Source organism: Mus pahari, chromosome 23 (genome assembly GCF_900095145.1).
Source record: "Mus pahari chromosome 23, PAHARI_EIJ_v1.1, whole genome shotgun sequence".
NCBI lineage: Eukaryota > Metazoa > Chordata > Mammalia > Rodentia > Muridae > Mus > Mus pahari.
Window position 1 is genome coordinate 4,280,492 of NC_034612.1, and position 14,653 is coordinate 4,295,144.

The window sequence follows — 14,653 nt, forward strand, 5'->3', positions numbered from 1 at the left end:
CTTCAGACACTCCAGAAGAGGGAGTCAGATCTTGTTAAGGATGGTTGTGAGCCACCATGTGGTTGCTGGGATTTGAACTCTGCACCTTTGGAAGAGTAGTCAGGTGCTCTTACCAGCTGAGCCATCTCACCAGCCCCATTGCCGTGGTTCTAATGTGTGTGCTGTCTGTGTATCACGCACGCCCATTGGGCATACAGTCCACACATGGCCTCGCTGTGTGTTCCTGTGTGTCTGCTGTGTGCTGGGGACAGGCTTGGCTTGATCCACTTGTCATTGCTTCTCAGACCTCTCCTTGTGCCCTGTCCACACTCTGTCATTGGCATGTTCTGCCTGTGTATGACAGCCACGTTACCAGCCCCGTAGCCCCCATGCGTGCTATGGCACAGCAGCCGATCTCCTCCAGCAGCCTGTTTGCCACTGCATGTGGGATGATGTATTTTAACTCTCGTTTCTCCTGCTGTTTCTCAGGAGTCATTCAAAAAGTAATGTGTGTGACAGTTGAAGTTTTCACCTTAAAGTTAAGGATAAGATGTAGATGGTGTGACTCCGTGGTAGAGCACCTACCTAGCATCCCTGAGGCCCTGGGTACCAACCATCCCCAGCACTGACCAGAACACAGGAATACGGTGGTGTCCGTAGAGCGGCTGGGTGTGTCTGTCTCTCAGCGAGCATTTAGCTTGCCTGCTCAACAAGGAAAAGTATCCTGTGTTCCCCCTGCTGCTGCAGCCCAGTGCTCTCAGACACAGGCCCCAGGGAAGACACCCACCAGGGGCTGGGCAAATGGTAGCTGGCATCTGGCTTCAGTCACCCCAGAGATACACATCTGCTCAGCGTCTGACTTGCCATGTAGACCTGTGCGTTCCAGGGAGCTTTGAGTTTTTAAGAGAAGATTCTCCAATTTCAGGGTCTTAGATTAAAGCTTCAGACCTATTAATGGTATGAGCTAATTAAATTTTGTCAGCGACCCCGAAGGCCATGTTTGCCACTCAGGCTGTGGCCACCTCTGTTTTGACACAGAGCTTGTTTGTGTAGAGTTGTCTTCAGCACTTTCCGCTTCAGAACCAGGCGTCGCTGCCTGGAAATCTCTGTCCCCATCAGAGGAGTCCGGCACCCACTTCCTGAAACAAATCTAAACTAATCGGGAGGTATGGACTATGGTGTGTGCTGAGGGGGGTTGTTGGCTTGCCACCACCTCTGTGGAGCTAAAACGCCCCTGGGTATTACAGGAGACAGTCGCCCTTAACTTAGGCAAAGCCTGATTTCCTCCTTGCATACTTTCTTGTAAACCGGAGTTAGAACCACAAGAGGGTCGTTTATTCATTCTGTGATGCCACAGGTTCTCCTGAGCCTGGGTCTGAGTGCTCAAGGTCTTTGTTTGTTGTGACCACATGGGGACATGAAGAAGCTGAGGTCTGTCTTGCTATCCTGGACTCTCATGCCATCCAAGGCCAGGCTTCTGGTAGATTTCACCATCCTGCAGAAATACCCCCTTCTTCGGGGTGAATGTAGTCTCTCCGATCTGGAGGACACGCCCTTACCCAGCCCTCCGGCGGGTGCCAGCTCACTGTCCTCTGTTGAGCATGTTGAAGCCTGAGAGAGCCTGACTCTGTCCTGTGTGTAATGCTCACATAACCACACCAGTACCCACGGGGCAGGGACGCCTCGCAGGCGGCAGGCGGCAGGCGGCACATCCCTCTTACAGCCTCTTGAAGAGACTCCAGTGGCTCACATCAAGCAGGGACGCTGCCTGAGAACGTTACGAGTGCCATTCCATTAAATCCCCAGGAAGCCGAACACCTTCGGCTAGGACGTCATACTGAACAGAGAAGTGGTCGGGTGCAGGAGCCTGCTGGAGCGCTCTGTGCATTCTCCCTCATGCCTAGGAATGCTGGGTTGCGCTGCTTCCAGTGCCGCAGCCGCAACAGCACACAACGCCCCCTCTTCCTTTCCCATCCTCACTGCCTGGGCTCCGCTGGCTTCCTCTGCTTTCCAGGCGGAGTCTCTGTAACTCAGGCTGGTCTCAGACTCGGGCCGCAGCCCTGAGCGCCTCCCTCCGTGGGTGTGTCCAAAGCTGGCTTGCTGTCCCTGCAAGTGGCGTGGGGACTAAGAGGTCATCCTTGGCTCAGCAGCGAAAGAGTCTCTGACAAGACGCAGCAAGGATTGTGTCACCGAGCACGACAGGAAAACGCCAGGGGCACCTCAGAACTGGGGCTCACTGCTGACGCAGGCCGTGGAGGGGGCTGCTTACCGCCTTGCTCTGCCTGCTTTCTAAGAGCACCCAGGATCACTAATTAAGGAAATAGCCTCCAGGCTTCCTGCAGCCAGATCTTAAACAGTAATTTCTCAAGTGAGTTCCCTCCCTCAGATGACTATAGCTTGTGTGGAGGTATCTTCGAGGTTTAATGGACTCAGAAAGTGTATGTGGGTTCTGGAGAGGAGACGCACACTCGGTGTCTGCATTTACTGATCTTGGTTTCCAGTGCTTCGGCTCACACCGAGAGCCTGGCATGGTAGCACACTTACCCCGGAGAGTGACACCCCACAGGAGCTGACCACAGGACAGCCAAGCTCAGAGCTCTCCCAGCGGCACGCTCCACTGTCCCTCCCCTCCTGTGGGCAGACTCTGCATCACCACTGCACCAGGGCTTCCCGCCATCTCTCCTGCCACAGCCGCCCTGCCGCCGCCAGCGGGTCTTTTAGTTCAGAAAGCCAGCCTGCCTGCTCCAGCCTTTGCAGCCCCTTCCCCACGGTCGCCTCCACAGCCAAGACTGGGTTTTCACCTTACCATGTCCTGTAAGCCTGGCTCCGCCCATGAGCTGAGAGATACCCTCAGCATTAAAGGAGGGAGAGACTCCCATGCTGCCCCAGTCCCCTCCACCTTTGATGAGCAGAGCTAGCACGCCACATGCATTCTGTCTAATGTCCCCATGTCCTCCTGGGCAGTCTCCTCGCACCCATGAGTGAGACACCATAGCCATCCAATGAATTCTCCAAGGCCGCTGGGCAGACCTGCGTGGTTAGATTCGTGGGTTTGCAGAGGCTGCGCTCCTCACGGGCGGAAACTGTGTCTCCGTAGGATGGCTACGAACAGCTCCGGCAGCTTTCCCAGCATGCCATGAAGGGTGTGATCCGAGTGAAGTTTGTCAATGACCTTGGGGTGGACGAGGCTGGGATTGACCAGGACGGGGTCTTCAAGGAGTTTCTGGAAGAGATCATCAAGAGGGTGTTCGACCCTGCACTCAATCTGTTCAAGGTGGTGAAGGGGATACTGGTGGGGCAGGCAGCCACCCGACTCGGGGATCCCATGCAGAGTAAAGACAGGCCTCTAACGTCCACCTCTCCCCACCCTTTCTCCTGGCAGACAACCAGCGGGGATGAGCGGCTGTACCCATCGCCCACGTCCTACATTCACGAGAATTACCTGCAGCTCTTTGAGTTTGTGGGGAAGATGCTGGGAAAGGCAGTGTATGAGGTAGGCACGCAAAGGAGCCTGAGACAGCTGTGCAGTGGTGCCTGAGAGCTGGGCGTGGCGGTGCACACACTCTAGTCCTGTCACTCGGGAGGCTGAGGCAGGGGGATCATGCTGATACATGGCTAGACCCTATCTCAAAGAGAAAATATAAAGCGAACGTGTGTGCCTGTTTGGGGATGGAACCCGGGCTTCGCAAGCTAAGTCAGCACTTTGTGTCCCTGAGCCACCTGAGCTCAGCTATCGTATGTCACTTGAGTGGATTCTGTAGGGGACAGAGGTTCCTGGAGTTAGAAAGGTAGGACAGAACGATTGGAAGTAGCCAGTATTGTGGCAGGCACCGCTGTCCTTCCTGTAAGCCTGTCGTCTCATCAGAAAAGCCGCATGACTGGGTTGTCCCCTGTGGTGAGTGACAGCCATACCTGGCACCGGGTCCAAGTCTCCCTTGGCACTCTTGGCTTCTCAGCCTCACAGGGTCACGGTGGTGAGGGCTTCCTCAGGCATCAGGGTTCCCATCCATGGGCACCCAGGCTGTGAGAGACACCTGCGCAGCTCAGCCGAGGTGGCGTCCCTGTGCTACCAAGGCCTATGCTTATGACTGGAGCTCGCCAAGACCCCGAGATGCTTTCTTAGATGATGAGAGGGAGAGAGAGAGAGCGCCGCAGGCTGCACCTAGACTCCACCGGTGCCCGCCCGCCCTCCAGCTGCCCTGAGCTGTGAGCTGAGCCCTGCCTCCTGTCCGTCTCCCCAGGGGATCGTGGTAGATGTACCCTTTGCCTCCTTCTTCCTGAGCCAGATGCTCGGGCACCACCACAGCGTCTTCTACAGCTCCGTGGATGAGCTTCCCTCCCTGGACTCGGAGTTTTATAAAAACCTCACCTCCATCAAGGTTAGTGCTGACTAGGGAGCGTCCACAGCCAAGCGACCAGCTGAGTCACCTTTCCTGTCACTGAGACTTAACCCCAACCCCACCATAGGGCCCCTTTCACGGCTGAGCCCACGGCCTCTCCTGTCCTCATGACCAGTGGCCTCTGCTTGAAGGTAGGGCAGTGGCCCCTTGGAGGGAAGAGCTCTGTCCACACCAGCCCCCTGCTCTTTCTCTGTTCCATTAGCGCTACGATGGAGACATTGCAGACCTCGGGCTGACGCTGTCTTACGATGAAGACGTCATGGGTCAGGTATGTGGCTGATCTGGCAGGCTGCTTCTGCTCTTGATGTGCTCCGACGTGCTCCCCCTCAGAGATCTGCCCGTCACTGGCGTCTGTGTGCTCACCTCGGCCAGCTCCTACAGAGCCAGTGCTTTGCCCGTGTTACCTCTTGAGACTTGAGAGAGGGTCTGCCTATGCCCAGCCTCCTGTTCTAGTTTGTGGCAGCTGTGAGTCTCAGTTTGGAGTCATGATGAGGATGTGTGACCTGACATGGACGGGCAGCGCCTAAGGAGACGCTCCTCCTCTCAGCACGTCAAATCCTGCTCACAGCAGCAGCAGCAGTAGCACAGGAGAAAACAGCCTGGCAGAAGCCATTTCTGTTAGGGAGTGGCAGGACTCGCCACGTCCTCTGCTCTCTTGTGTCCCTGTGGGACGCTCTCTGTCCATGTAGCCTCAGGTCTGCTCTGGAGAAACCATGAGTGTATTGGTGCTCCGCCTTCACCTCAGAGGGGATTCTGCCTTTGAAAAGCATTGTAATGTATCTTGTGTGTCTTTCCAGACTTTCCCCACGGGTGTGTGTGCGTGTGTGTGTGTGTGTGCGCGCGTGCACACGCAATCAAGTGTGCATGTGCCAGTGTGTGCATACGTGTGAGTGTGTATAGGTTTGAGTATGTATGTGTGTGTGTGTGTGCACACTCACGTATGTGTATCTGTGTGGGCGTGTTGTGTCCTCAGCAGCAGCCTCCTCTGTGGCACCAGCAGCCTCAGTGCAAATGTCTGGACAAGGGTTGGATGAGAAACCTTTCCTACTGGTCAATCGCAGGAGGCCTGCGAGTTGATGTTTGGCCCCAGGCTCTTGTGAAAGATGGTCCTTCTCAAACACTGGCATCTTAATTCCTTCGTTTCCATGGGCGTCGTTCAGGCCCTTTCATCTTCAGGAAGCATCGCTGGCCGTTAGGGTTCTCTCTGGTAATTACTCTGTCTTCTCCTGCAGCTAGTCTGCCATGAACTGGTTCCCGGAGGGAAGAGCATCCCGGTTACAGATGAGAACAAGTGAGTATAGCGGTGAGCTGAGGCCGGCACCTGCGAGGACCGCTCTGGCTCGGGCTCAGGCTGAGAACTGAGCAAGATAGATGGGTGGAAAGAGGCCATAAATATCCTAATGGGATTTCCTGGTTACAGTTCATAGGCCGGAATTGTAGTAAATTCAATTTGCAAAATAAGAGTGGATGGTTTACTCTTCGCAGAAGCACTTGGAAGGTCAGAGGCGCCATTCTTAGGAATGGAATGGCCCCCGCTGAGGCCGATGGAGCTCTACGCAGCTTAGGCATGCTGTCCCAAGCAAGGGCAGGCGAGCTGCGACCCTTCCAAATGGCCATGTGCCGCTGTTCTCAGGGAGACAGGGTGAATGCAGACGCAGCACACATGTACTTAGAGGCAGGGAGTTGAAGGAGGTGCTAGGGCAGGCGCAGCAGCGCCTGTCACAGATAATGTGCTTTTAGTAATGTCAGAAATTCAGTCCTTTTGATCCCAGAAACAAACCCCTCAACGCATGCTCTGCACCCAGGCTTTCCCACCTAATTAAAAGGGAGGTACTTGGCAGGAGGGGGGGACACTGGCCCTCTTGTGAGTTTTCTGCCACCCCAACTCGGGATTTGAACTATTTGTCTTAGCATTCATCTTGGCAAGGACGGGCGAGGGCGAGGACCCCGTGCAGTGTTCCTGGGCTCCGTTCCTCTGAGCCTCCTGGTCCTGCCTGTGTGTGGCTGTGACTTCCTCAGGGAGCAGCGGTGCTTTGTGTGTAAAACAGCCTTTGAGACGCCTAGCTGAAAAGAGGGCCCAAACTTTTTGACAGCAGATATGGGACACGTCCTGTAGACCTGCTCACCCACCAGGGAGGTCATCTTTCTGCCTGGAGCTTTGGCAAAGGGGAAGGGAGGGAGGGAGAACTAGACGAGAGAGAATGTGTGACACAGAGAGAGAATGTGTGACACAGACAGGAGAGAAGTGTACAAATGACAGAACAGGCTAAAGGCCCTGGAAGAAGAAGAATCTGAGGGGCTGAGGGCCTGGGGAAGGTGAGTTCCTACACACTGTGAAGAGCTAGAGACGAGTCTGTGTTGTCTGCAGGACCAGGAGGTGAGTGTGTACAGGCTGTGCTGGAGTAAGATCCTTCTCCTGCCACGAAGCCAACAGGGAGTCCTGTGTCATCAACTCTGACCTATAATGAAGTTCCAGGGCATGGCAAGGGCACCTGGGGGGTGTGCGTGTGTGTGTGTGTGTGTGTGTGTGTGTGTGTGTGTACTATGTGTGTGTCCTTCGTAGAGTCCATGGAAGGAAGAGAGCACTGAAATTTTGTATTTGAATGTATTAATTAGTGTGTAATAGTTTGTTGCTGGCTGTTTTTTTAACTAGAAATATTTTGAGGACCATAACTTTGGCCTGGGCACTGTGGGGCAAAACAGATTTATTTGGACTATACTTAACATGATGCAGTTTTTAATAGTGTACATGGGCATGCTTGCCGACAGACCAGTGACACTGGCAAGCCTGCTGGGGTGCCAGCCTGCCTGTAGGCAAGCTAGATCCAAGGGCATGAAACACTAGCTGGAGACCCTTTTCCCCATCCGTGCGGGTTGATGTGACCCTCCCTGTTGAACCTAGGAGTAACCCAGCAGCATTCTGAAGATGGCTGGGCCGCTCTAACACCGCTTCAGGCTTCAGTGGACTCTGGGTGTATGCTGAGGTGAGGCAGCTCTTCTCTGAGTTGGTTGGAGGCTAAGCTGTGCCCTTGAGAGAGGTCCAGTGGGGCTCACCTGTTCTGGCGTCCCTCAGTTCCTGCGAGTGTGGGGTCATCTTAGGGAGTTCTCGGGTGGGTGCTGTGAGGATGAGTGAACAGGCTGCCCTCGACACTCGGGGCTGTCATGGTGGCCCAGTGTGTGGCTTGGGGGCCACCATCCCCGTGTCGCCTGCCGATAGATGCTGGTGTTTGTGTTTTGGAGATGGTTCGAGAGCACATGGCTTATCTCTTAGCATGCTTGGCAGCAGTCTCAATCTCTCTCTCTCTCTCTCTCTCTCTCTCTCTCTCTCTGTTACAGAATTAGCTACATCCATCTGATGGCACATTTCCGAATGCACACTCAAATCAAAAACCAGACAGCTGCTCTCATCAGTGGCTTCCGTTCCATCATCAAGCCCGAGTGGATCCGAATGTTCTCTACCCCTGAGCTTCAGCGCCTCATCTCCGGGGACAATGCTGAGATCGATTTGGAAGACTTAAAGTAAGGGCATGGAGGAGGGACATGTGGCGTGACTAGGCCAGCTGGAAGGAGAGCTGTTCCCTCCCTGGGTTCTGACACAGAGTGACTCTGGTACCCTGGTGACAGCCCATTTCGTGTCTGGGGGATGAGGCTATGGTATGAGTGCACCCACCTATGTGATCCGGAGAGTGAGCCCTGCTCTGGTTGTTTTTAGGAAGCACACAGTGTACTACGGTGGCTTTCATGGGAGCCACAGGGTCATCATCTGGCTCTGGGATATTCTGGCTTCCGACTTCACGCCCGACGAAAGAGCCATGTTCCTGAAGGTACTTGCTTACAACTCCTGTGTGTGCTCCTGTGTGTGTGCAGACCTTCAGTGCCAAAGGCCTGAGGAACCAGAGAGGGCACCGCACTGGGGCCCAGCTGCTGCCGGCTCCTGGCTGTGGAGCAGGGCCCTGTGAACCGCTGCGCTTAGCAAACCGCCCTCGCCATCTGCAGTTCTGCCTCTTTACCTTAAAGAAATAATAATAGTACACACCTTTATAATCCCAGAGCTCTGTGAGTTCTAGGCCAGCCTGGTCTACAGAGTGAGTTCCAGGACAGCCAGGGCTACACAGAGAAACCCTGTTGCAAAAAAAGAGAAGGGAAAAAAAAATACAAACAATCCTAAATTTCACTCCAGTGTAGTATGATGCATGCATGAATCATACACATACACACATGCACAGGCACAGAGTGTCCCAGGGAATCACAGGGCTTGAGTTGGGGGTCTCAGTGTGTAGCCCAGTCAGGACTTTGTAGCCCCTCCCTACTTCAGAGTCAGGGCAGGCCTCCTGCCTCAGCATCTTGAGAGATGAGGTTCCACCATGCCTGTTTATTGTGTGCTTTCTCAGAAGGAGTAGCTGTAGTTAACTCTCAGTCCTAGCATCGGTGGAGTCCTGAGTGTCCCCTGTGTCCCTAAGTCCTGCCGGATTTGCTGAGTGAAAACAGCAGGGTGTCCTTTACAGGACACTGGATTACGTGCATGCCTGTCTCTGTCCCCGTGGGGAGGACGTCACCATGTTGTCACCTGTTTTCCTTCTCCCTGAGAAGCTGTGGTCCAGGAATCTCTGTAGTGCCTTGGAGCCTCCCCTACGGCCAGCTGCACACTTTGTCTGTCTCCCTGTCCATCCCCCTCTGGTTTTCTTTAGCCAGGGTCTCATGTATCCCATACTCAGATTTGCTGTGTAACATGTAACCAAGGTTGACCTTGAAGTCGCCACCTCTGAATGCTGGCATTACAAGTGTGTATGACCACACCTAGTTTATAAGCATTGGAGTTTCTTTTTCTTTTTCTTTTTTTCTTTTTTTATTTTTCGAGACAGGGTTTCTCTGTATAGCCCTGGCTGTCCTAGAACTCACTTTGTAGACCAGGCTGGCCTCGAACTCAGAAGTCCGCCTGCCTCTGCCTCCCGAGTGCTGGGATTAAAGGTGTGCGCCACCACGCCCGGCTACGTGGGGTTTCTGGCATGATCCACTTTGTGTGGTGGTGCGGCTGCTCTTCTTCCTTGCTGGCCGTCTGAACTGAGTTCTCTCCTGCTGAGGGAGTTGTCACCCACTCCAATCCAACCAGTACACACTGGATCCACGCACCCACGAGTCTCCAGGCCACAGGGCATTGGTTGCAACAAGTGGTTCTGGGAACACTGGCTGGTTCTCCTGGCAGCGCACCGCCCGTGGCTGGTTCTCCCGGCAGCGCACCGCCCAGCAGGCCAGGCTGCTGCTCATGAGGCTGCACATTCATGCCCTCTCTCCTAGAGGACACTGGATTATGTGCATTGTCGTCACACTTGCATTGTCACCAGTCTGTTACACACTGCGGTGCCAGCTGAAGGAAGTGTCCGTTCCTGCAGGACAGGATGTGACCATGTTACCTTCAAGTGTAGTGAGAGCTAACATTTCCCCCTCCCCTGGCTAGCCTGTTTACAGTTAAACATGTTGGAGCAGCAACATAGTAAGCTTTTTTAAGATTTATTTAATTCTCATTGGTGTGGTTATGTCTGTGTAAATACACGCTATGTGTATGATTGCCCTCAGAGGCAACTGGAGTTAGAGGCACTTGTGAGGTGCCTGATGTGGACACTGGCACTCATACCCAGACCCTCTGGAAGATCAGCAAGCACTCTTAACCGCTGAGCCATGTCTCCATCCCCAGGAACACAGTAACTTATTAAAAACCTTTTGAAGCATGACACATAAAGCTGTATAGCATTATAGCATGGCCTAAGTGGTTATTATGACCGACACTACATTAGCTACTGAATTACAGAGGCAGGCTCGGTGTTCTGTCTCTCAGAAAAAAGCATGCGTCTGGTTACCGCTGAGTTAAAGAGGGGGAGTTTCCGTCCCGTGAGGGCTGACCTGTGGCTTTCCAGCCTGTTCGGGGGCCTGTGACTGAAGCATTAAGGCGGGTCCTGTGTTTGGAGAACGCCAGGAGACTACAGTGTTGCCGGCAAGTGTGGCCGGCTGCCCGCAGGCTCCAATCCCGTGTCCCACACAGCCTCGCTGGCTTTGTGGACCTGATTTTCCCAGTGTACTGATTGGTGTTGAGTCTTCTACAGACCCTCCCCCTCCCCCACCCAGCACCCCAGAAACCCAGTCCTCAGGAAGCTCTGCGTGTATGAGAGCGAGAGAGAGAGAGCGAGAGAGCAAGAGAGAGAGAGAGAGAGAGAGAGACTATCTCTGAATCAAACTGCAACCTCCACCACACCCACACCCAGTGACCAACAACCACACCTATCAGGTCTCTGGCATTTATCTGCCCTCGGAAAAGTTCCCAGAATTCCAGCCACCAGGTGACCGGAGAGAGTATCTGCAGCTGGCAAGCGTGAGACAAATCATAGGCAGCTGCTGCGGACGGTCGGCAGCAGCAAGCCCCCCATGTCCCCACACCTGAGATTGAAATGAAAATACTTATGTCTGTGGTTTTTAAAAGAACCAAAATTCCAAAATTGTCACTACAATAGTGTATGCCGTGCATGAGGTCCTGGCTTCAAGCTCTACCGGACTCGCTGGCTCCAGACCTAGGCTCATGGCCACCACCAGCACCTGCTCGCCCGGGCCCCTCAGATGCTGCCACTGCTGTCTCCCCCCCCCCCCCAAGGACAGAGGCCACTCGTCTCTAACTGCTCCTGCTTACCGTGACTGTGCAGCTAGAGACCCGCTCTAAACCATGCTACCATACAGCAGGATCCGAAGGGCATCTGCTACAGAGCAAGCTGAAAGCCAGCTCTCGCTGGAGGAGAACCTATGTCAGAGATAGAAAAAGGAGACCTGTGTCGGGGGATGTGACTCCGAGTGGCCCTACATGCCACCAGTCTTGTTCAGTGAGCCATTGCTTCATAAGTTTTAGTTCCAGAGAGCTGCACCCTAAAGACATGTGATGTGTCCTGGGCACGTGTGGGGGACAAGCACCTCCATTACTCCGGTTCTACTGAACAGTAAGCACATAGAGGGAGAAGAGCCCAGCGTGGCTGCCCCTCTGACCCCGCCTTGTATTGCAGTTTGTGACCAGCTGCTCCCGGCCCCCGCTCCTAGGATTCGCCTACCTCAAGCCTCCGTTCTCCATCCGCTGTGTGGAAGTATCAGATGACCAGGTAACTGTGGCCACGTGCTCCTTCCCTTCCTTCTTCATGCTTGGTTTCTGCCGTGCCCACCACGTCCCCACCCTTGCCTCCATGGTTCTCAGGGCATGGCAGCCAGCCACCCACAGAGGGCACTGCAGAGCCAGGTCAGTGTGGCTTTAGCACTGTCTGAGGTCCCTCCTTGGGGAAGGCCTGCGAGTATGTAATTGGGACACTCTTCCGTGGTTGCTGATCTGGCCAAGCCGAGGGTAAGAGGACGGAGTGGGTCTGCTTCTCCCTGCTGACACGCACACCCAGGAGGCTGTCAACTGCAGCTTAAAAAGAGAATGCCCCAGGACTCTGTCCAGTGAGGGAGAAGCATGACCATGCTGTTGCTCAGACGTGGGTGCCCTGTGAAAACCTGCTGGTCTCAGAGTGTCCCTGCCTCACCACCTCTCTGTGGCTGGCAGCCTTTAGGCTGTGTTCCCATGGGTCAGACACTAGATGATCCTCCTCTTCCAAATTTTGGGGAAAGTTGAGCCAAGTGCTAGTTGGCCATGGGCTGTGGTACCGACAGAGACAAGGTATTAAGCTGCCTTAGTTAGCTGAGACATGTCTGTTGGCCAGGAGCCTGTTGTCTGAGGTGACCTAGAACAGGACTCAGCAGGTGTGAGTGCCCGGAGGTGGGTGTGAGTGCCAGGCAGCAGGTATGAGTGCCCATCAGCAGGTGTGAGTGCACAGAGGCAGGTGTGAGTGCCAGGCGGCGGGTGTGAGTGCCAGGTGGCGGGTGTGAGTGCCAGGCGGCGGGTGTGAGTGTCCGGCAGCAGCTGTGCCTGCCTGGCGGCAGGTATGAATGCCCAACAGCAGGTGTTCTTCAGCCTCTCAGGCCCCTGCCCTGTGCTGGGCATGGCCTGCTCCTGTGTAGGCACCTTCTGACCCAGAGCTGTGGTGTGCTTGCAGGACACTGGGGATACCCTGGGCAGCGTCCTCAGGGGCTTCTTCACCATCCGCAAGAGGGAGCCTGGCGGGCGTCTGCCCACGTCTTCCACTTGCTTCAACCTGCTTAAGCTGCCCAACTACAGCAAGAAAAGCGTACTGCGAGAGAAACTGCGCTACGCCATCAGCATGAACACGGGCTTTGAGCTCTCCTAACCCAGCCCGGTCTCACTACCACAGAGCCCCCAGGAGTGTGGCCAGGGCACGGCAGCCCTCAGAGCCTCTCAATAGCCATGAGACACCCACGCTTGGGGATGCTGCACAGTGCCCTCCGTGCACTGGGGAGAGAGGGCTGATGAAAACAACCCCCCAGTTCTGCCCTTGTGGGGCCTGAGACCTGGGCCTAGTGATCACAGAGCAACGCCTGGTGATTCTGTGAGGCTTTCTTCTCTTGCCCTCTGAGGACACAAGGCCTGTGCCTGTGAGCTCCTCCTTCCGTTCTGAAAACTCAGGTACGGCCTCGCCAAGCCTCTATGCACAGCAAAGTCCCTGCCTCTACCTTGTCCACAGTGGCCTCTCCTATAGGGGCAGCCGAGCCCAGCTCCTGCCAGGGAGGCCACTGAGCACAGTCAGGGTCTCTCCTGTAGGGACCCAGGTGTTCCGCACCACAGCCCTCCTTCCCAAGTCCTCAGCAGGCCACACTGTCAGGGAACCCTTGCTGTCAACCCCTGGCCTGTGCATCAGTGTCCTAGCTTGGGAAAGAAACCCGCCCCCCTGGAGAATAGCCCATTTCTGGAGCACCCAGAGCCTGCTCACTCTATGCCTCGACCCCCTCATCCCTTACGGAGAACCACACGAGGACCTACGGCGCCCAGCCACCTGGGCGGTGACTTTCCAAGGACTTCGGAGTCCTTCCTTTTGCACTGACAGGCCCTGGAGGCTGAGGATAGCCCCACACATCTCCACACTGCCTCTGTTGGCGCTGCGCTTTGTCTGGGACCTCATTCTCTTTCCCCACCCACTGCGCTCCTGGGCCCTCCCTTTCCCCATTTCCCTTAAGAACTTTCTCCAGATTCAGGGTGTTGAGGCAGAGGCCCAGGGCTTAGTGATCTCCTAGCAGCCACTCCTGCAGTCTCCTGCCTTATTGGGTTCTTGTCTCCCTCCTACCCTGGTGGAAGCCAGGAGTCCTGGCCCCTCCTCCACTCCATGGAGCCAGCTTAGGGCTACAGCGCTCAAAGCAAGAAGACACCTTCCAGGAGGAGCCTGCACAGTGGGAAGTGGCCGTGCCCTGTTCTCACTTTAGCAAAGAGTGGGAGGCTGGAGTGTGGGGTAGGTCCAGGAAAGCCCCTGGGTTCTGGAAGGTGGTGCCAGCTTCACTTGCACGGAAGGCTGGCAAGTCCTTGGAGATGTCTGCCAGCCATGTGTGTTCCCAGCTTGCCCGCAGAGCCCTGTGCCCCGTACACAGCCTGCAGGAGTGACACGGAGCCTGAGAGTTACAGCAGGGACACGGGAGGGAGTTAGTTGTCAGCACCGATATCAACTTGACCCGTTTGTCTTTGACCTAGGGCTGTCTGTCGGTTACCTAGCTAGCGTCTGCTTCCTGGCAGTTATGCCATGGCTGCTGTTCGCTGACATCCCAGCAGCTCCTGGTGGCTCCAGAAGGAAGCGGGGTTTTTGGTTTTGTAGGTAACTCGTGGACTAAGACTTGTCAGGGCTTTATTAAATTTGTACTTGAGCACACGACGGCTCTGTTGTGGTTTGTAACCAGCCCTGCACCCGGACGGCTCGGGTCACGTGAAGCACCCATAGGAGTGGGAAGACGGGGTGCTTCAACATCCTGGCCTTGGAGCTGAGCTAGGAGAGCTGGCAGTTGTCACCTGTGCCCAGCTTTGAAGTGACATTTCAGAGAAGCATCCCTAGAGCCTGTCTCCCTCCACTCCCTCCCAACAGGCCATGACACTGGGTCAACATGCGTAGCTTTGTAGTTTATGATGCATGTGGTACCTACCAAAGCCAGCTTGTTTGATGGGGAGAGAAACCAGATATCTCCAGATGGATCTAATATGGGGTAGCTCAGACGCCCCAGTGTCCCCACTAATAGAAAAATAATGCGGAGCCCCTGAGACACACAGTGTGGTGCTCATCCACCTAAAACCAAAGCCTGGCTCTGGCTTTGTACCTGTTAGAACTGAAGTGACCAACGCAAAGAGCTAGCATGCAGCCAACAGGACCTGTGGG

General features: G+C 55.0%; 1 protein-coding gene across 1 annotated transcript in view; it reads left to right on the forward strand.

The window, feature by feature from the left end:
- Ube3b (ubiquitin protein ligase E3B) overlaps positions 1-14,155 on the forward strand; it is a 43,609-nt gene extending 29,454 nt beyond the window's left edge. The window contains exons 20-28 of the mRNA XM_021186772.2: positions 3,077-3,253; positions 3,362-3,472; positions 4,221-4,358; positions 4,582-4,647; positions 5,612-5,670; positions 7,716-7,898; positions 8,092-8,203; positions 11,420-11,512; positions 12,440-14,155. Coding sequence (XP_021042431.1) covers positions 3,077-3,253; positions 3,362-3,472; positions 4,221-4,358; positions 4,582-4,647; positions 5,612-5,670; positions 7,716-7,898; positions 8,092-8,203; positions 11,420-11,512; positions 12,440-12,631 — 1,131 coding nt within the window. The 3' untranslated portion in view covers positions 12,632-14,155. The remainder of the gene's footprint in view (positions 1-3,076; positions 3,254-3,361; positions 3,473-4,220; positions 4,359-4,581; positions 4,648-5,611; positions 5,671-7,715; positions 7,899-8,091; positions 8,204-11,419; positions 11,513-12,439) is intronic.
- The last annotated feature ends 498 nt before the right edge of the window (positions 14,156-14,653 follow it).